Genomic DNA, 21,176 nt, shown 5'->3' on the forward strand with positions numbered 1-21,176 from the left:
GCTTCAGCTGGCTGTACTTTAAAAGCTACGAGGTTTTTCCACCAGACAAGGAGACAGCCTGGAACATCTTAAATCCTTGTTCTGTTTGCTGATGCTCCCACATAGATACTCAGCTAAATGTTTTATATAATAAAATGAAGGCAATCTAGCTTGTATAAGTTCCAACTTGGTTCCCCACGTTTATACATGCATTAATAAAAAATATTTACACCAATTTTAACAAAGCATTAGCTTGAGAGCCATTTACAGCTCTAAATCAAGCATGATTAAAGCCACAAATTAGGACACTTTATTAAAAAAAAATCCTAAAAGCTGTCAATAATAGACTCATGTATATGCAGTATACGTAGCACAAAAAATAAAGAAATYTGTGTTTGGTAGATGATTTCTTTGTTGTAGCAATGCTTCTTACACCTTATAACGCTCACCTGATTGGCAGCACCTGGGGGTACCAGAGGTTAAATTAACAGGCTTTCCATCGGTATAAGTTGTATTGTAAAGAAGCATTGTCTACCACACACAAATTTCATTACTTTTTATGCAAAGTTTACATTATTATTATTATTATTGTATCTGTGTCCTTAACCCTTGTATTATGTCGAGAAAAAAAATACATTTATTATGTTACGGGTCATTTTGACCCGTGTTGTGTAAATTCACTCAAAACAGTCAAAAATGAAATTAATATTAAACTAAAACTCAACAATTAGATCACAGCACTCATTCTGGTTTAATTTGCTTTTCAGTTCAGCAGCCATTCATCACTGCAGGGCATGAAAAGGTTTCATCACCAGGCTGAATGAACCTGTGCCAATGTGGACTCAGGAGGCCTTTTAATAAAAACAACATGTGACTGCTGAGGATCAGAGAAGCTGAAAATGTGTGGGATAAAATAAATAGAATGGCTTTGGTTTCTTTGTTCGCACTGAAATAACGGTCAAACCTTAAGTCTTATATGAGGATGTGCATAAACCCTCTGCACTGGTGTTTAACTGCCCCGGAGCGTGGCTCTGTGTGTGTGTGTGTGTGTGTGTGTGTGTGTGTGTGTGTGAGTGTGTGTGTGGTGAGGCACAGCAATAACACCACAGACCTCACTCAATGTCTCCATCTGGTGACAAAAAAAGGAGCGTAGCATTTACAGGTGGATTATTTTCCATTCATTAATGTTCTCCATCATTAAACCTTAGTTGTCAAGCAACTGACGGAAATTTCTTAAAGGTACTTACAGGCTCACTGGTAAAAAAAAAAACATATCTATGAGATCTATGTTTAAGTTTTTCTGAGTTTAGATGACTGTTGAATGTCAAATTAAAATTTTTACCGACTGCTGACCACTAACAAACAACTCAAATATGAACTGAATTACATGTCCTCAGGATGACAGAAATAGGTTCTGCAAAYATTTTTTTCAATTTCAGAATACAAACAAATCTTCTCTTAAAAGAAGAGCGCCATCATGTGTTGACACAGCACAATAGTGGTTTTCTGTAAGAATTTACAACCCTAAAATAATGCTGGGACCAACACTGTTATATTTCTTTTTATGCTAATGAAAAAATACTTAAATGAAATGCCGTAATATGTTACTTTTTTTTTATTCCCACCAAACATACAGCACGTTCAAGTGATGAAATAAAAAGTGTTAATTTTTTTTCCCCTGCGGAAGTAATCTCCTCCAGTTCATATTCTCAGAATTATAACACACGTCAGAAAAGGGGTGAAAGAGGGGATTGTGGAGTTGCGATAAGGAGGAACTCAGACCAGAGCATTGCAGTCCCACTTTATATAGACCCCAAAAACCAGAATTTAAAATGAATGACGTGTCTCCTTTAATGAGGTCAAGGGGAAACAAAAACTGTTTTGGACTYATCAACCCAAAATATGAAAATTTAATTGGATCTTGTTGCAAAATAAATACAAAAATTAATTTYGTCCGTCTGTTTTCTTCCAYTTAWCCGGGGTCGGKTCGAKGGGGGCAGCAGCCTAAGCAGAGAGACCCAGACTTCCCTCTCCCCAGCCACTTGGGCCAGCTCCTCTGGGGGAATGCCAAGGTGTTCCCAGGCCATCTGAGAAACACAGTCCCTCCAGTGTGTACTGGGTCTTCCTCTGGRCCTCCTCCCAGTGGGACATGCCCAGAACACCTCACCAGGGAGGGGTCCAGGAGKCATCCTAACCAGATGCCCGAACCACCTCAACTGGCTCCTCTTGACATGGAGGAGCAGCGGCTCTCCTCTGAGTCTCTCCTGGATGACTGAGCTTCTCACCCTATCTCTAAGGGAKAGCCCAGCCACCCTGTGAAGGAAACTTAATTCGGCCACTTGTATCCGYGATCTCGTTCTTTCGGTCACTACCCAAAGCTCCTGACCATAGCTGAGGGTAGGAACGTAGACCGACCGGTATATCGAGAACGTCACCTTCTGGCYCAGCTCTCGCTTCACCACGACAGACCGGCACAGCGCTCGCAACACTGCAGACGCAGAACCAATCCGCCTGTTGATCTGCTCCATTCTTCCCTCATTCGTGAACAAGACACCGAGATACTTAAACTCCTCCACTTGGGGTGRGACCTCCCTCCCGACCTGGAGAAGGCACAGACCATGGCCTCAGATTTGGAGGCATCAATCCTCATCCCGGCCGCTTCACACTCAGCTGTGAACCACTCCAGTGAGAGCTGGAGATCATGATCTGATGAAGCCAATAGGACCACATCATCTGCAAAAAGCACAGATGTGATCCTAAGGTCATCAAAAAGGATCCCCTCAACACCTTGGCTGCACCTAGAAATCCTGTTCACAAAAGTTATGAAAAGAATCTGTGACAAAAGGCAACCTTGGCAGAGTCCAACTCTCACCGGAAACGAGTCCGACTTACTACCAGCAATGCGAACCAAGCTCTGGCACTGGTCATACAGGGACCTAACAGCCCATATTCACGGGCCTAGTACCCCATACTCCTTGAGTAACCCCACAGGAGTCCCCAAGGGACACGGTTGAACGCCTTCTCCAAATCCACAAAACCCATGTAGACTGGTTGGGCGAACTCCCATGCACCCGCCAGGACCCTGCTGAGGGTGTGGAGCTAGTCCGCTGTTCCACGACCAGGACGAAAACCACACTGCTCTTCCTGAATCCGAGATTCAACTATTCGATGGACCCGCCTCTCCAGAACCCCCGAATAGACCTTACCAGGAAGGCTCAGAAGTGTGATCCCCCTATAGTTGGAACACAATCTGCGGTCCGTCTTTTTAAAAAGGGGGACCACCACCCCGGTCTGCCAATCCAGAGGAACTACCCCCGATGTCCACACGATGTTGTAGAGTCGCRTCAACCAATGCAACCCCACAACATCCAGGGCCTTAAGGAACTCCGAGCGAATCTCATCCACCCCCGGCGCCCTGCCACCGAGGAGCTTTTTAACCACCTCAGTGACCTCTGCACCAGAGATTGGAGTCCGACCCAGGGTCCTCAGGCCCTGCTTCCTCATGGGAAGACGTGTCAGTGGGATTGAGGAGGTCTTCAAAGTATTCTGCCCACTGACCCACAACATCCCGAGCTGAGGTCAGTAGCACACCATCCCCACCATAAATAGTGTTGGTGGCGAAGCGCTTTCCCCTCTGAGACGCCGGATGGTGGACCAGAATCGCCTTGAAGCCGTACGGAAGTCTTTTTCCATGGCCTCTCCGAACCCCCCCCACACCTGAGTTTTTGCCTCAGCGACCACCCGAGCCACAATCCGCTTGGACTGCCGATACCTATCGGCTGCTTCTGGAATCCCACAGGCCAAAAAGACCCGAAGTAATTCATTTGAGATAAATTAATACTAATACACAAACAAAAATTCAGTCAAAGGGTTAATTTATTCCACAGATCAATTAAAAGTCATTACAGTACACCAGAAAGTTGTCCATGCAACTAATCCCTCATTACACTTTTCACTCTCAAAAAATACACAGAAATGACCTATTTAAATGGTCATATACTGTCAATGTTATGCACAAAATATAAAACTAGCATCTGCCTTTGACATCAATACACAGTGGCTGCAATATTACTTCTCTCGCATGTAGTTTTATTTACACAAAGCAGATTCTATGCAGTGCATAGTTTCCATAAATTTCTCTTGCAGTGATATTGCATAATAAATACCAACAAATCTTTAAGACTGATGAATCAGACAGGAATGGCAACAGAGGAGAGCTCCATTGAGACAGAATAAATAAATCCTGATAAGGTACATTGTACGCAAACTCATATCTGTAAAAATAATGGTTTTACCAACGAAACGAGTCGCCTCACAGAACCTGAGAAAGCCCCTCTGAACGGCACCCCTGCCGTGCAGCCTCGTTTGTGCGACGATATACTCGCGGAATAAAACTGAGCCAAACCGGTCAGCTACAAATGCCAACGGCTGCGTTGAAACTCCTCGAACATGAAAAGGTTTAGCCCTGCTACATCCACGGAAACCTCCGACAACAGACAACTGCGAGCTAAAAAAAAACATCACGGTGAAACTGGTTACGATGCTGGAAGATACTTCAAACTCCTTCACYTTTTATTGTGGAGACATCAATCTTCTGCTGTTCTTAGCTACTGCCCGCAAGTTTGAAAAACTGGGTATTTTTAGTAGAACTAATCAAATTCAGCGTCAAATTTTTTGCAGGTGAGATTATGAGATCAGGATACATAAAACTGTTGTTTTTTTTTACAGTTTGTGAGAACTGTGGAGTTCAACATCAGTTTGAACAACAAGAAACAAATCACCAGACTGTGTTGAGGATTAACATTTTGAACACTTAAAACACGAAAAACTCAGAACTTTTGTGTTTCCCAGAGCTTATTCGAGGGTTTGAGCTCTAAGTCATCCACCTTGTATGGCTGTCAGAGAGCTTTGACACAAATGTCTTTCACTTTGTGCTTCATACTTTTCCATTAACCATTAGCCTGCTGTCGGCCTCAGTTCAGGTTACTTCATGGAGCAGTGACACCGGCCCCAAACAATTTGTACAATTTCTATTCTCTCCTGCATTCTTTGGTTCTGTGCAACTATTTTCCTCTGTTTGACTTTTCTATTGCAGCTGATTCTTTCGTTTGCTGTCTTCTTTCACCTTTTTTATTACCTCATCTTTTCCCTTAGTGTTGCAGGAGGAAGTTAGTTGCCATATTAATGTCGTTGTTTGATGCTCTGAGGGCCTCGAGGGCGTCGATCCTGGAAAAGCCCATTTCCACCAACCGTGCAACCTGTAGGATTAAAACAACGTTAAGTACAGCTGCAGAAGATAAATCTGCCAGAACGGCAGGCACAAACAGCGGCGTGGATGAACCAGATTGAGCAGAGAATTAGTTCACAACAGACTGGCACTGAAAATATGAGTATAGTGTAAAACTAAAGCAGACACATCCAAAAAGACAAACATGCCAAACCCCACCTGCTCCTCTGCAACAGGGGAGTTTTCTAGTAATGGTGGCTGTGTGGACTGATGTGTCTGAGCCTGTGGGTGGGGCTGCATYGGGGGTCGGTTCTGTCCTCGGTGCCTCAGGGAAGGGAACAACCTGGTCCACTGCAACAACCCAGCCTACGCAAACACAAAGCGATCGGTTTGAACGCAATACAAACAAGCATTATAGCCAAGGAGCGAGAAAAAGGATGAAAGGATGGATGGTCGATGATTTACAGTATATTTCAGTGTGTGTGTGTGTGTGTGTGTTTATGTGTGTGTGTGTGCGTGTGTGTCCACCTGCGGCTGATGTCTGGCGTTCCTCTGAGCCTCGTTGTACTGAGCCAGCAGCAGCTGCTGGTCCAACAGATCCATTCTCTGCTGCCTCTGAATGTCCAGAGTGGCCCCCATYCCCAGAGGAGTCTCCTCGGTCGGCTGGGAACCTTGACAGTTACAGATTGGAACATCAATAAGCTAATAAAGTACAAAAGACTTGAACATTAGTAGGAAAAATACAACAACGGAAGAGGATGTTTTAGGAAACCATTTAGGAATTAGAGGCGATTTCAGATTGTTTGTATGATGAAAAGGCTAATGAAATAGTGTCATTTGACCACAAAATCATGGCAGGTTAGACTAGATTATGTTTTACTTCAGTTAATAATATAAAGAAAAGAAATGAACATCATTAAGCACTGACAGGCCAAAAAATAAATAAAATCTGATGTATTTTTCCCCAAGAGAAACACTGAGAGGACCCCTATAAAAATAAAAACGCATAAAAAATAATAATCGTATAGTGGCCGGACTCACTTGAGAAGAGTGGCTGCAGACCATAACGTCCAACATAAGACACCCAGGCAGGAACATAAAGGATCTTCTGTAACCACAGAACGTTGGAGTGGTACAGTCCACCTGAGATCTGAAAGGCACATTGGGAAAATTGTTTGTGCAAATAGTGGTTATATTCATGAACTCTATAATGTAGCACAGGAACAAATAGCTACGCCAAAAGAAGCTCCTACAAAAATAATACCAGACATTTTGATGGGCTCTGTTGCAACATGGAGAGGCGCCTGTTTCACAACAGCGTTACAAACGGCACACACCATGCTGCAACAGGAATCCTTTTCTGGCTAAATCACCATCTGAGCCAACATTTATGATTCTCAAGCATTGCTCAAACCAGTTTGACAATCGGAGGATATGAACTGCATTAGATTACAACAAATGTGCCTTTTTTTGGTGATTACATTTTAAGCACCAAATCACAGATGTTACTATCTGCATAAGAACTTTACAAATGGATTTTTAAAAATCTATACCTTTACCTTTATAGAAAAAAAATAGATTCAGTTTTAATATGGGTGATAATTTCACTTAGCCACATGGGAAACAACAGAAATATTGGTTTCTCACCAGTCCACTAAGTGCAAGGAGCCACATGAAAGGGCTGGAAGTCAACAGCTGCACAGGAAAGGAGTTAAAGAGGAAAAAAAACATAAAGATGAGATCAGGAGGAAAAAAAATTAACTTTGAGGAATTCAGTGGAACTAAAATAGATGCAGTAGCACAATATGGAAGCTCACCTGAAGGCCTACTATATAAACTAGAGTCTTGTTGGTGATGTGGATGTGGCCCAGTATCTGGGTGACTGGCATTCTGGKTATTGATAAGTAGAAAGGCACAAATAGGGAGAAGACGGGAGCAAGCCTGTGGATGGAGGGATTGAACAATTAAAGAGATAAAAGAAACCTAAAGAACACTGAGGTATAACCGCAGACTTTAGATACTACTCACAGTCCTGCAGGCAGTTCCTCCACTTCATATTCAAACAGATACTGGAAGGCTTGGGCCAAAAGGAAGTCCACCAGTGCAGAGAGACACCAAGAGCCCAGCAGGAAAGACTGGGGAAAAAAAGGGCAGCGCTGTGTGATTGTAAGCACTTGTTAATAAAAACAACAACACAAGTTCAAATTTCTCTACAACCAACTAGATGAGGAAGTAAACCACTACATATGGAAAAAAAACTGAATACACATGCTCAGGCCTACTTTTTTTACTTACAGCGAACTTCCTGGAACCAAACCTTCTCTCGAAAATTCGAAAGTTGTAAATCAGCAGGCTGCTGCAGAAGGAGTCCTTCACATCCAGGCAGATCAGCCTGCCACTCAACAACCTCCACACCTACAGCACATGGAGAAGAAAAGCTTTAAGCACACATAAACCTCTGAAATACGGGAGAACATAGAAAACAGTAAAGCACTGTATCATTACACTTCCTTCAAACAACGCAGCATTCATCACAAATATATGATGCAGCATCTCACGTTTCAAACTTTTGATTTTTGGGGGGTTTTATCAGCAAAATGAAAGGAGCTCTGATGTCATCAAGTTACCCGACTGCAGAAATTAATAAGTGGTCATTCTTAATTTTCTGATACCTTTGTGTATTTTGTCTACTTCAGTTACCTTGGACAGTTTGGATCTGGCAATATGCTCGTGTATCGTTAAGAATGCCATCGTTTTCACTAAATATTTGGTCATGTATGGCTTCTATCTTATGGATATATATGGATATGTATGTATGTATGGATGGATGGATGTATGTATGGATGTATGGATGGATGTTTGGATGGATGTATGGATGAATGGATGTATGGATGTATGTATGTATGTATGTATGTATGTATGGATGGATGGATAGATAGATATTTTAATCAAAGGTGGTTAGCTACACTAATGTATACAAATTCCAAGAGAACTGTATGAAAAGAATTTATGACCTCTTAATGTTGTAGCCACAATAATGACTTTATCTTCTTTGTTTGGTCCAGACCCTTGCTGTTTTACTACAATTCAAATTACCTCATTGTATTGTACGACACTGACATATCACTATTTAAAAAATAAATAAATAAAACCTCAGAAGAGTGTGAAAAGGTTAGCTGAGTTATCTGGATTTAAGCCAAATAAAATCCAGACGTTTTAATCAACTTTAATGATGCTGGTAAGAAGAACACCTCTTTAATTAAAGAAAGCAATGCTTCTTGGGGAGAAATGGGTGTGAAAATACAGAGAAAGTTAGATTTATTTGAGGTTCCTCTCACTGCTCAGGCAGACATAAATCCTGGAGACAAACCTGGTGCTGCTGTGTGATAGCCTGCAGGTTGTACACGAACACCTCTTGGTACTGTGGCAGCAGGGTCAGCATCACAGTCAGCCCATTAAGAACCAACAGAAGGCCTTTACACAGAGGAGCCATATCTGTAAAATAAAACACACACACACAAAGTTTACAACAAAAAAGTCACTCTAAGGACAAACTTAACATGTTATTTAATTAATTAGATCTTAACTATGTCGTTAGGTTGTCTGGATAAGCTTATCAATCTGAAACTAAAACAGGCAGATAGAGCTTCGAGTAAATGAATGACAGCGGTATGCTAACAAAAGTTAGCTGTCAGACTGGAACAGCCTCGCTGTGGTTTGACGGTTCATACTTACAGAGGCCCCGGGAGCCGGTCCCGGTGAACATGGCGTCCAGGTGAGGAAATAAACCCAGAGGGAGTCTCTTAATTTCAAGACAAAATAAAATTTCACTAAAACGCCGAAATTAAGTTGAGAAGATCCATGTTCTCACTGTGAGAGAAAGGAAGAGGAAGGAAGGAATTGGCTACGGAAGTCCAAAAAGGACAAAATTAATTTTTCAAAACTGGAGTGAACACAAATAAGCACTAGAGGGCGCTGTTGTTCTGTATTTGGTATTTTTGTTATGGACATTTTGGTGAAAATTTTAACTGGTTCATCAGTAAAACTGTTTCCATAAAGTATTGTTTTGTTTTTAAATAATTTATTTTTGCCAACAATAGTTAATTGTACTTTAACAAATACAAAGCAAAATAGGAGCTTTACTTATTCATTAGATAGTACAATTAAAAACAAGCATTTTAGAAACATATTGTTTAATCATATAATTTATCCCTATTTAGGTAAATTTTGATAGCAAAACCATAACAAAATCTTTGGTCAGTCATTAATTTAGACATCATTGAAACTTTAACATTGAACAWCTTCATAATCCACAGCTGCAGGAGAAACATGAAATTGTTATAATGAAATATAGAACCATACAAGCCCACCCCCAACAAACAAGAAAATAAGACATATGTCAAACATTTTATGCCAAAACATTTTTAGGTGCATGGTATCAAAAAAAAAAACCTAAATAAATTAGTAAAATCAGAGTATTTTTTTATATATATTTTTTTTACATTTGAATCATATCAAAGAAGACAAGTGTGTCCATTTTTGGTAAACTGTTTACACACTCATTAAAAATGATGGTGAGATTTTATACAAATCTAATTATACTATGTTTTATGATTTGTGAGGTCCTTTACACGCAATGCAGTATTATTTTTATTTGTAAAATTTGATATTTAAGAAGTATCCTCAAGCTGAAAACTATTGATCCCACAAGGTTATTTTTACATGGATTTTTATGAGTCATCTTTGTTTCATCAGTGCATATCGTGTAACCAAATCATACTCCTGATGGGCTGTCATTTTACTCATGTTACCACTTTTTATGGCCCCATAGATAGAGCATTTCAATGCCGTAGAGCACAAATTCATTTGTTCTTAAACCCTATCATCTGATTGTTCAATATGTAATATCTATTTCTGGTATGCATCCAAGCAGCAGAGGAAATGTTTCATGTCCTGAAGCCATGTGATTTGTAACAGCGTTAATTATCCTTTAGGTCTTGAGCAGGATGTGGCTACACAAACTCCAGATTAATGACTTTTTCTTATGGTCCTCTGGCCTTATGAGCACCGTGTCATATCTTGTCAAAGGCCAGACTTCCTTTGCAAAGGTTCTGCTTTGTCTTAAGGTTCAGAGGCTGCCAGTTTTATTCACATCAAACAGTGTGTGTCCCCCGCCTGCTCCTGAGCGATTTGATCCACTGCTTATGTTGCATCCAAGTACATTCGAAAAGATATGGCAAGCAGCTGCCTAACAGTGTTGCAGATGCAGTTATATTAGTTCCCATTGGTTAGTTCCCAGCCATTAGGTCTATTTGGCTGCCTGTGGTCAGATGTGACTGCAAAGCAGAGCTCAGTAACAGCTTGCTAATTGTGTTTCAGACCTTCTCTGTCACTGATGTGGGAGTGAGGTTTAAAAAGGTTGCTTTGCCCCTGTTCTCAATCAAAGATAATCAGATTAAACAGTGCAGAGATGTGTGTTTGTGTGCGCTTACCAATAAAGAGACTCCAGATTTGGAGACAGCCTTGMCTCCTGCTGTTTGCTTTGTTCATTAAGAGGAGATGAGCAGATGGTTTGCTGGTCTGTTGTGCCGTGCGCGCGCACAAACACACATGCAAATATGCAAGCGCACATGAACTCGGGCCTGTCACCTTAGCTTCATCCTCCATTTATCTTTTCCATTACACATCTCTCAGCAGGACAATGCAACTCAGTGAATTGTGAGATGTGTGTGTGTGAGAGAGAGAGAGAGACAGGGAGCGGGTGAAAGAGAAGAGCAGCACTGAATGAAGTTAAATCTTTTTCGGTCAAGACAGCCTCAGAGGTGGTCATCTGAAAAGCTGATGACTCATTCACACGTTCGCTTATGTGAATCATTGCTATTCATTTGTCAAACGCTCTGTGTTCGGAAAAGAATGGCCTGGAGCAGAGGTATTGTTTCAGTCCTGCTTCACAGCTTATCGGCCTGTGTCCAGGAAGTGGCATACGGGACATTTAGACAAGGCTGTGTGAGGAAAACCTAACAGAYGAAAGCAAAACAAAGAAAACAAGAACGTGGCACCCAAATAAATGGGTTGGGAACAAGGTGATTTATATTACTTGTGGCATCAAAAGGGTTCATATTCTTGTCATTTAAGAATTTTTTGAAAGTATACGCTTGAGGATGTTGCTTCTAGTATTTCAAAGCTGCATTTGATACCTCGCACACACACAACGAATGAGAAAAGTGTCCTCACTTTGTCTGGACTCAGACCTTTAACATAATTTCAATTTTGTTATGTCTCATTCAATCATTAAGTCAAATATTTATAACAAAATTAGTCAATACAAAGTAACTCTGAAAACGCTGTATATCTCAAAACTAAACCTGACTTTGCATCATAGCATCTAACACCTTGAAATTGGCCTCTGTCTCACCTCCTACCGTTTTTGACACTCCCACTTCAGCACGTCTTCACAACCATGTTTTGGRGGAGGAGTGCTTTGTGGGGCAGGAGCTCGGCTGCAGGCTGAGCTCCAGGGAGGGGCTTTGTGTAAATAGGCGGAGCTTTGTACCGGCAAGCGTTTAGGCAGCTCCACATGCCCACAGGAGATTCAAGGATTTCACAAACATGCATAAATGAGTCAAAACAACACTCTGGGGATGTTTTTGATAAGGGTACATTATAACATGATATGTAACATAACCCCCTTTAAATTATTATCTCATTAGAGTCATACATAAATGAATGTGCTTTTAAATACTTATTGACCTGAGTGTTCTTCTTACTGAGGCAAAAACATGCAAAAGTAAAAGCAAAAAAGTTCATCCACAAAAAGAGAGAATGTGTCGTCGCATTTTTCTCCAACAGACAGCTTAAATGTGACCCTGCTAGTCACCTCCCTGTCTTTCTGTCAATACTTGGGCGTGTGTTTTTAGGAGATGCCGAATCAATCAATGCCAGATTATTTCCTACAATTTTGCATGCATTCAATGCAAAAAACGGTGGATCTTCAACCTGCACTTTATTGCTACAGGCTGTCAGCAGAACTGTGAATAATTAGAAGAAGAATTAAATCAAGACAGAATCAAGAAGACGGCTTAATAAAAAGGATTTGTATTGTTTGTATTGTCGAACTGCACTACTGCATAACATACACAATACAAGTCACTTACTGACTGTACAACATGCCATTATGTTTTTTTTCTTCATAWTAATAATATAATTAATAAAAATGATGACTATATATATGTACACAACTCTGTTACAAGTTATATTTGCGTTCAAATAAACAACACTGATAAATGAAACAAACAAAAAAACAACTATAGTCATCTAGGACCTAAAAATCTTAAATTGAAATAAACACGGTCAAACACAACATCAGAGTAAAGCACTCCTTCCACTACAGCAAAGATTGGATGATAAATTCAATAAATTAAACAAGAGAGYGACACCAAAGTTCAGATGTCACCCATGAAAACGTGGGGGAGGTGGAGACTCGTGTCTCAGATGCCACAGCAGGACCGAGCATGCCTGTCGATTGTGTTCGTCACGAGGGAGGAATCTTCATCGCTCTGTTCTCCCGTCCATTCATCTGCTCACTCATCCATCCATCCRTTCGGCCGCCGCGTACCTCAGAACATCCCAGTTTGCAGGAACATCCTGCCCTCTGAAATACAGAGTTTTGGATCATTCAAAACACTTAAGGTTAAATAAAACATTTATTTGTGATGAAGTCTTTAAATAATGAAGTTCCTGCAGAGCAATGATCAAAGATTATTAGCAAAGAAGCATTATTAYGTTCAAAGCATTTTTCTGCTTCTGACACCCACCCCCCACTTTTTTTTTTTCCTGGTGATAAAACTTCCTGACACAAAGGGACCACATCCTGCCCTGCTGTCTGACAGACAATTCCCCTTTAAATGATTTATTACTGGGTGTTAATTATGCAAATGATGTCCAAACAAACTCGTCATGAGGACAATTAAGACAGCCATTAATTAGTGGCCAGTTCTCTTCTTGCTTCACTGACATTCAATTAAAAATTGCTTTTGAACAAGCACGCTGTCTGGTTTGGTGGTCTTGGCACGGAGCGGAGCAGAGGTGGGCAGAAACGATGCACTCCTTTGATGAGGCCGGGGCGAGAGACTCTTTCTTTTCTCTGTCCGATCACGATGGGACTTGTGAGATTTCCTTCTCWTTTTTTTTTTTGCTTGTTTGTTTTGTTTTGKTTTTTCTCTTCATTCATCTGGCCTCTGCGAAGATGACATAATGGGCTAAATAAATATATTTTAAAAAGGCCTGCTTCCATTAAAACTGTAGCCCTGGTGATCTGTCTCATGCTTCATTTCATTTTGCTCAATTTCTCAGGAGCGGCTTCGCTGTGAAATCTTTCAGAACCTTTTCCAGTAGATCGGTCTGTTGAGCATCACGAGCAGTGACTGGGAGCAATAATGAATTCTGTTGTCCTAGCTCAGTCAACAGGAGTTTAATAAATCAAAACCAGCAGGAAAACCACTACTCTTACAATTAAACGGAACTTAAGTTAGAACCCAACTGCTGTCCTAACTCATCTGTACTTTTACTCATTAGCTAATATAAAACAAAAAACATCAAACACTAATATAAAGTTGCCTTAAGCTTGTTATTTGATGACATTATTTTAGCAGTGACAGCTTTTCTACACTTACATTCAGGATAGGAATATATATATATATATATTTTACCGATCCAAATATAAGTGTGTCTTCCCAGCCGCAGCCTGAGGCAGCAGCGTTTGCTATCTGGACAGCTGTACCTTGTGTCGCCTTGGTGTCCAGCCTGTCGTCGTCATGACTGCTCCCGTTCGCGTCCTGGGTCACAGATTCTGCGTGAGGAGGCGCTGCCAGTGATTGATGGCCTGCCGTTTGGTCATTAATTAATAAAGACACTTAATTAGAGGATAATGAACACTCAAAGCTAAGTTACACTGAAAGCTTGGTGACATTTAGTGCGAAAAGGAAACTGAGCATGGTAACGTTAGGCCCAGTTTTGAGTCAAAACAGAACCAAAAAAACAACAACAACAAAATAAAAAAACAATACAGTGGTATTTAAAGTGCCTGTGGCATGTAGTATATCCTTCAAATACAGAAAGTCAAAGAAAACTTCATTATATTTAAGAAACTTTGCATAATACACATGATTTTACTCATTTTGTCACATAAATCGCATATTTTCTTTGAAACTTAAGTGAAACAGGAAATGACATCAAATGGGAACTCTTTAAAGGGATCCATGATTAGTTGTAACATTAGACTTTATTTGATAAACCCTTATTTTAACAGTAAAATAAAGACTGTAAAAATACTGTAGGCTGTTTAGTTTTTATAAAATATATTACATGGACAGGGCCATTTTATTTACACACAAAGCATTCTGGGTAAATGATGACTGGATAGGTCCTTGGTACGATGCTGCTAGCGAGCTAAATCCACCCTGAAGGTTAATCTTGGACAATATCTGACGATTGGCTCTATAAATGAAATCAGAGAGTGCTGACAGAGAGGAGAAGGTAGAAATGACTCAGCCTGTAATTGAAAATATAGATGGAGGACAACAGAGCTGCTTCATGGAAGAAGAACCTCAGCTTAGCCTGTTAGCTTTAGAAGTAGCCCAGACACTATCACCATATATATGTATTAGCTCAGCGCTACACATTCTCCTCTCSTCACTGAGGTCCTCCATCMACATGACAGAGATGAGAAGGTAGAAATGACTCAGACTGCAACTGAAAATATGGATGGAGGACCTCAAGCTAATACTTATAAGGCAATATAGCGTCAGYGCTAGCACAAAGGCTAACAGGCTAAGCTGAGGTTCTTCTTCCATGAAGCAGTTCTGTTGTCCTCCATCCACATTTTCAGTTACAGGCTGAGTCATTTCTACGTACTGTACCTTCTCTCTGTCAACGCTCTCCGGTTTCATTTAAGAGTCAATCGTCAGATATTGTCCAAGATTAACCTTCAGGGTGGATTTAGCTCGCTTGCACCGAGGACCTATCCACGTCATCATTTACCCAGAATGCTTTGTGTGTAAATAAAATGGCTCCGTCCATGTTAAAATATATATTTTAAAATTTACAAAACTTAAATAGCCTACAGTATTTTTACAGTCTGTATTTTACAGTTAAAATAAGGGTTTATCAAATAAAGTCTAATGTTACAACTAATCGTGGATCTCTTTAAGAAAGACAACTCTGGTCATTATTGAAACAAAATTTAAACTTTAACTGTTCCTCATCTCTGTGACGGTGACTCAAAATAATCTTAAGAAACAGATTCTTCTCCACAGTCTGTTAGCTATTGTAGCAACGCTCTGTTTACATGCTGACAGTCCCCTTTGACGTCACTTCCTGTTTCTTCACATGTAAATATCTCAACAAYGGGTCATCTCAGCGGTGTGAAATTAGTTTTGCAATATGTTATTAATGTTATCTTKCCAAAAATGTGTTCATATTTATTACAAAAATTTGATGTCACAGGCACTTTCACAAGAAAAGGCTTCGGGTTAAGCACCTATGTGTGTGTTGGCGGTGTGCAGCAGGCTGTGCTCGGCCTGATCGCGGAGCTTGACTTCCTCCTCCAAGGCCTCCTGCAGTTTCCTCTTACTCCTTTTCTCTTTCTTCAGGCGCTTCTGGATCAGAACTGAAGGAAAGACAGACGAGGATTGATGTCAGAAGTTGCTTAGCTGTGGGACTCCCCATAAAAACAAACAAACGAACAAAAAAAAAAAAAAACAGGATTTTCCATTTTATTGTCGCTCTTTTGTCCACATGGTGTGACCCTAACAAACAAAACGTCCTTGACAGAACTTCGCTCAGACTGCGCCGCAGATGACGGCTTTTGTGAACTTGCCAAACTTGATTTATTTTGTTGTATACTGCCAACATCAGTCTAATTCACCTCTGCAGCTGCTTTCAGGGGTAATATACTGTAGGTGTCCTCACTTCCTTATCTGATTTTCTAAGTTAATGGACACCCTGTCAGCTAAGAAGTGGATTAAAGCAAGCCTCGTTTAGCTTCGCAGCAGAATCGTCTGTGTTCAGACGTTAAAACACGCACTTGAAAAATTACWGGAAAGAAACGCAGCACTTCAATCAATACTTGCCAACTTGTCCATAATCATCAGAAACACTTAGAGCAGCGACTGTTCAAATACAGCCGCCTCTACCCTACCTCTGTTTTTCTGCTCCACGCTGAGCTGTCTCTCCAGCGTCTCTCGGAGCTCCCTCTCTCGGACAAGCTCCATCTTCAGCTCCGTCCTCTCCAGCTGGTCCTGCTTCTCCTGGGCCCGGGCATTCTCTATGGCAACCCTCAGCAGACCCTGCTTGGAGACACACAGACGCGAACCAACAGGTTAACACACTGAGAAAGAGAGGTGTCTTTTATCTTTTAAAGCTGTGCCATGCAAATTCATTAAGGCTTAAAAAAAATCATCAAGAGTTAAATTTGCATAAGGCTTATCTCGTGTGAATGGTTTAAATGTATGTGTTTACCTACAGAAACAGGTCCAACAACAGCAGTCGTTTGGTATAGACAAGTCTAACAATTTGCCGTGTTTTATTTCTGATCAGATTGATTGAGTAAAATATGCAGATAAAAGGACAAATTAGCTTAAAACAATAAACTTAACTGTCAGGCAGAAATTCCTCAAAAGCTGCATGTGTTTGAATGCTGAGCTCTGTCTTTAAGGTCCCACCACTGTTTGAACCACAATGTTTACAGATTTATTTTATTTTTTCTTGTTTAGCAGCAGAGTCACTCTTAAAACTAAACCTTCCTGATTAGTGCTTTAGGGCTTTTGCTATTTAAAAAAAACATTAGTGGATTGGCACTTGCTAAATTTATGGGCTAAATTTAAAAGCATTAACTGAGGTCTTTAAATGATATTGATCAACATTATTGTTCACAGTTGAGGTTGAAAACTGTCACACATTTTGTTCATGTGCATGTCTCTTATCTACAATGTCACATGTGTCAAACTCAAGGCCCACAGGCCAAATGTGGCCTATGGGTGACTCCCATTTGGCCCACCAAGGGCACTTTCACATGATTTGGTCATGTGAAAAGGGGGATTGAAGAAATTTATARTTATTACAGGTTAGTACTGATGTTAGAAGCACAACACTAGATTCCTAGGGTTTCCTTTTTATAATGTTTGATCTATTATGTGTTGATTGATATAGAGTAGTTACATGTCCGAATTATAAACAACACATAATTGAAACGTTATTATAACATTAGACTGAGACTTGTGTATGAATGCCTGTGACTCAGCCGTAGGTCAGTAGGGGGCGAACTCAGGCACTGAAGAATTGTATAAATTGATGCACTTCCTGGCTTTTAGTCAGTGTGGTTTCCTGTCAGCTCCACTTGGCAATAAACCCACTTGGTTCCAGAATTCTGGTGTTGTATGGTTTTATTCCTTCTACAAATCATTTTATTCCTTCTACAAATCAATTGGTGGTTTTCATATTGACATGACTTCAGTCTATTGAACACGTAATTTTCTTACAAAGTGATAACATTCTGCGCACAGTAAATATCGTCTCATGCTGACTCTGAAGAATGTTTCATTTGTCAACTTGATTAGTGGTTTACAAYTAGCTTTGGCTGAATTTTTCAATGCGTTAGTGCTTTAGAATTAGGGGACCTACATATTTGAGTTAGTGCTTTAGGGTTAGTGCAGCTAATATTTAGATTAGTGCCGCCCACCACTGGAAATTGTGAAATTTAGGTGCGTAATAAAAAAATTACAAATTGACCTGGACCAGAGATTGTGTTTACGAAAGTTGACAAAGTTTACAAAGTTTTTACGTAAAGTTGCGAACAAACTGGGAGTGGAGTTTGTGAAACTAACACACAACAGCTACTGGAGCTGTAACATCACTATCCACTTCAATCCAAACCGGTGCAACTTATTCTTCATGTGTCTTCCTCTGATTTCATAAAATAATTATTTTCTTCCGTAAACTCTGCTTACCAAGTTTACGGAAGTTTACTAAATGTACGTAGTGTAAAAAAACATAACTACCTGCGGATCCGAGGTACCGTGAGAGTTGACTCCTCCTTACACTAACGAGTAGAAAAGAGGGTGACGCGAAGAAAACAAACAAGCCAGCAAATGAAAATGATCAACCTCCTTTTAATTTATCATGCGATTAATTGATTTATTGCTTATTGCAACAGAGCTACACATAATTCAGCTGAGTGCTTTGTTTACATTGAGAATGGATCCACATTTGYATACCAATATATCTGGAAAGTAAATTCTTTCAAACTGCACCTTTTAGTACAGTTCAGAATAACCGTTTTTTTGTGTTTTGATTTCATCATTTACAATAAGCAGCGGTAGATAATTGATTCCAAGTTCTAAAAAAAAAGTCAACTGCGGTCTCCTAACCATTTGATAAGAGAGAAACTGCCGACACATCAGTGTCAGACAGGGGATGTTTTTCCCCTCTCTATGAAAGCCAAACAAGGGAAGGTTCTCACTACTCCGCTTTAACAAAGCCGTGTAAAATCGGAGAAGCAGGTCAGCACACGCCCAACCCAATTACTGCACATCCTAAATGTCTACCTCGTCTGCTATTTACGACTTCAGGAAATCCCAGAGAGTGGTTCATCTCTTTTCCTATTCATCTTAGAGCGTGATAATAATAAAGCCCCGGCAGAGCCTCACCTGGATGTTTGTGAGCAGGGTCTCTATGGAGGACAAGCCTTCCGGGAAGATGAAGGGAGTGTGGTGGAGACCTGCTGGGAGCTTCTGCCCTGCAGGGTAAGACACCCTCTCGCAGTTCTCCCTGCCTGACGGGGGTTTCTGGTAGACGTGTCTGTCGCTGCTCTCCTTGGTCGTCTGAGCCGCCAAGGAGCTGTTCTCTGAAAGGACAGAAAGGCGTTTTGATGTCTGAGCGGTGAGACTTGTCATTAAACAAACATCCATGCATGATGTTTTTTTCAATGCCTACAAAACGTCCACCAATGACATATGTGGCCAAGCTAATTTGTGGCTTTTTCATGTCTATGCTTAACTGTACGTAAACATGACAAGCCCCACAAACTAACGCATGTTCAACTGCCGTGTGCAAGTTCAGCCACACACACGCAAGAAGTTCTGGTTTTGGGTTTTAAAAATGTGGTTGCCCTTTATTAGATGGCAGCCTGCCTATTGATAATGCATCACAGCTTGACATATCCCATAAAAGCAGCTAAGAACTTGCATTATGGATGACCATCTGTTTGTAAACCTGAGAACTGCACATTCCCTACTCCTGACAGCGAGGGAGGGAGTACAGATTAGCCATTTTCTGCATTATTATTATTATTTTTATTTTTTCCTCACTTCTGCTGTCATCTGAGCCACTGAAGACAGAGATGTCCGGGGACTCGGGCAGTTATTGGAGCAGGGATGAGCGCAAACGTGCGATGCGATATCTGGCGCTTTTCTCTGTCTGTGACAAATGAGGGTGTTTTCTCTACTTAGCTGACCGCAGCATCTTCAGCTCCAAATCCGCCCACCCCACCCTCAAGCTGCCTCGGCCTCGCGTCTTGGCAACTGTCACATTCAAGGTGTTTCACATATGAGAGGCAATACGAACCCCCTCTTTCTTCCCCCCTCCTCTATTCCTTGCTAAAAGCATTGCTCTGTAGAGAAAGGTAATTAGCAGGTGCTGGCGAGCTCAGCGGAGGGCATCCAACTACACTCCCGTGGCTCACACACAGACACGCACACATTTGTAGCTGCCGAAGTGCGCAGTCAGCAGCGTGGGCTCCCCAGGCTCCTTGGATGTGACTGATCCTTTATTGAGTTACTGTTTTACGCCTACTTTACTTCACTCTCACACACACACACACACACACACCGTTTGGCATAAAATACACACACAGGCGCACACACAGCTGCCAGCTTGTTTGATCATTTACCCATCTCTCTAATCAAGGTCATTGTCTGTTTTTCTCTTTTCTACCAAGTTCATCTCTCTTTACCCCCACTCTTATTCCTCTCCCACCTCTCCCCAGGGCTAATGAACTTCACAACGTGAAGAGTGCCAGTCAGCGGAAGAGAACGGAAAGGCAAAGGTGGGGGGAGAAAGAAAGACACAGAGAGAGACTAAAATTCTGCTGATGTTTGGTTAATGGGAGTGAGGTGTCAGGGATGGCCTCTGATCTTTGCTGGATGGATGCGTTGTTCAAAGACCAGTGAAACAGCGCACACAGCCAAAACTGTCTCACACACACACACACGCAGATTATTGTAGAATGGATTGACAGAATGACAGTGCTGAGGAGCTCTTTGAAACTCCGTTCAATCCACGGTAAACCTGTCCCGTGATGTTCTAGGTCAAATACAAAAGCTTGCAATCCAGCAAATGTGCATGCGGTTCATTTGCATGCAAAAAAAAATCAATTGAAAATCAATCGCATAAATGAGATGTGTGATGCATGGCATTCACGTTGTTGGTGCCATCACTGTTTTGTCAATATAATTGCAGATATCTGACAGCATCTGAAGCCTTACCTGAAACGCTATTGTGATTTTTTTTTAGATTCAATTATTGAATAATGGGATTCGCTATTAGAATACGTCTACACGGGCAACAGCCATGAGGATCCACAAACAAACAACTCTCAATCTCCTTTACTTGTTCTCTCGCTGTAAATTTCTGCTGACTGTTTGTCCTTGAGCGGTCCTCATTAAGCTAATGCAAACCTCCCTGACAGAGAGAACCAAACCACTGACGTTGCAGCGCCGTGGCAACACGGGGTCCCTAACGACAGAGAGGCGGTCGTTATGCAGATGAGGTCCAGCTGAGAGYGCGGGAGGCCGCCCGGCTCGTTAGGCCCCCGGCCCGGCAAATGGCTCGCTAATGCAACACTGCTTTCTGCTCTAATGGAGTCCTGTTTTTGCCGAATTATTTGTCTTTGCTCACCATGGGGTGGGGGTGGGGG

General features: G+C 41.2%; 2 protein-coding genes across 3 annotated transcripts in view; both read right to left on the reverse strand.

The window, feature by feature from the left end:
* Positions 1–3,837: 3,837 nt before the first annotated feature.
* Positions 3,838–9,115, reverse strand: ubac2 (UBA domain containing 2). The gene is made up of 10 exons (XM_014001551.1): positions 8,942–9,115; positions 8,577–8,701; positions 7,502–7,621; positions 7,235–7,341; positions 7,024–7,147; positions 6,854–6,901; positions 6,248–6,356; positions 5,735–5,877; positions 5,426–5,572; positions 3,838–5,237 (listed from the first exon to the last, which is right to left on the reverse strand). The coding sequence occupies exons 1-10, from the start codon at positions 8,970–8,972 to the stop codon at positions 5,130–5,132; spliced, it is 1,062 nt and encodes a 353-aa protein (XP_013857005.1). The 5' UTR covers positions 8,973–9,115; the 3' UTR covers positions 3,838–5,129.
* Positions 9,116–12,285: 3,170 nt separating this feature from the next.
* Positions 12,286–21,176, reverse strand: part of dachc (dachshund c) — a 25,871-nt gene continuing 16,980 nt past the window's right edge. The window contains exons 7-11 of one of the 2 annotated variants that reach the window (XM_014001572.1): positions 18,910–19,106; positions 16,404–16,551; positions 15,744–15,872; positions 13,986–14,087; positions 12,286–12,857 (exon numbers count right to left, since the gene is read on the reverse strand). In XM_014001572.1, coding sequence (XP_013857026.1) covers positions 12,823–12,857; positions 13,986–14,087; positions 15,744–15,872; positions 16,404–16,551; positions 18,910–19,106 — 611 coding nt within the window. In that variant the 3' untranslated portion in view covers positions 12,286–12,822. Of the gene's footprint in view, positions 12,858–13,985; positions 14,088–15,743; positions 15,873–16,403; positions 16,555–18,909; positions 19,107–21,176 lie in introns of both variants that reach the window. The other variant, XM_014001565.1, reaches the window with a different exon arrangement.

Source organism: Austrofundulus limnaeus, unplaced genomic scaffold (assembly GCF_001266775.1).
Source record: "Austrofundulus limnaeus strain Quisiro unplaced genomic scaffold, Austrofundulus_limnaeus-1.0 Scaffold0, whole genome shotgun sequence".
Taxonomy (NCBI): Eukaryota; Metazoa; Chordata; class Actinopteri; order Cyprinodontiformes; family Rivulidae; genus Austrofundulus; species Austrofundulus limnaeus.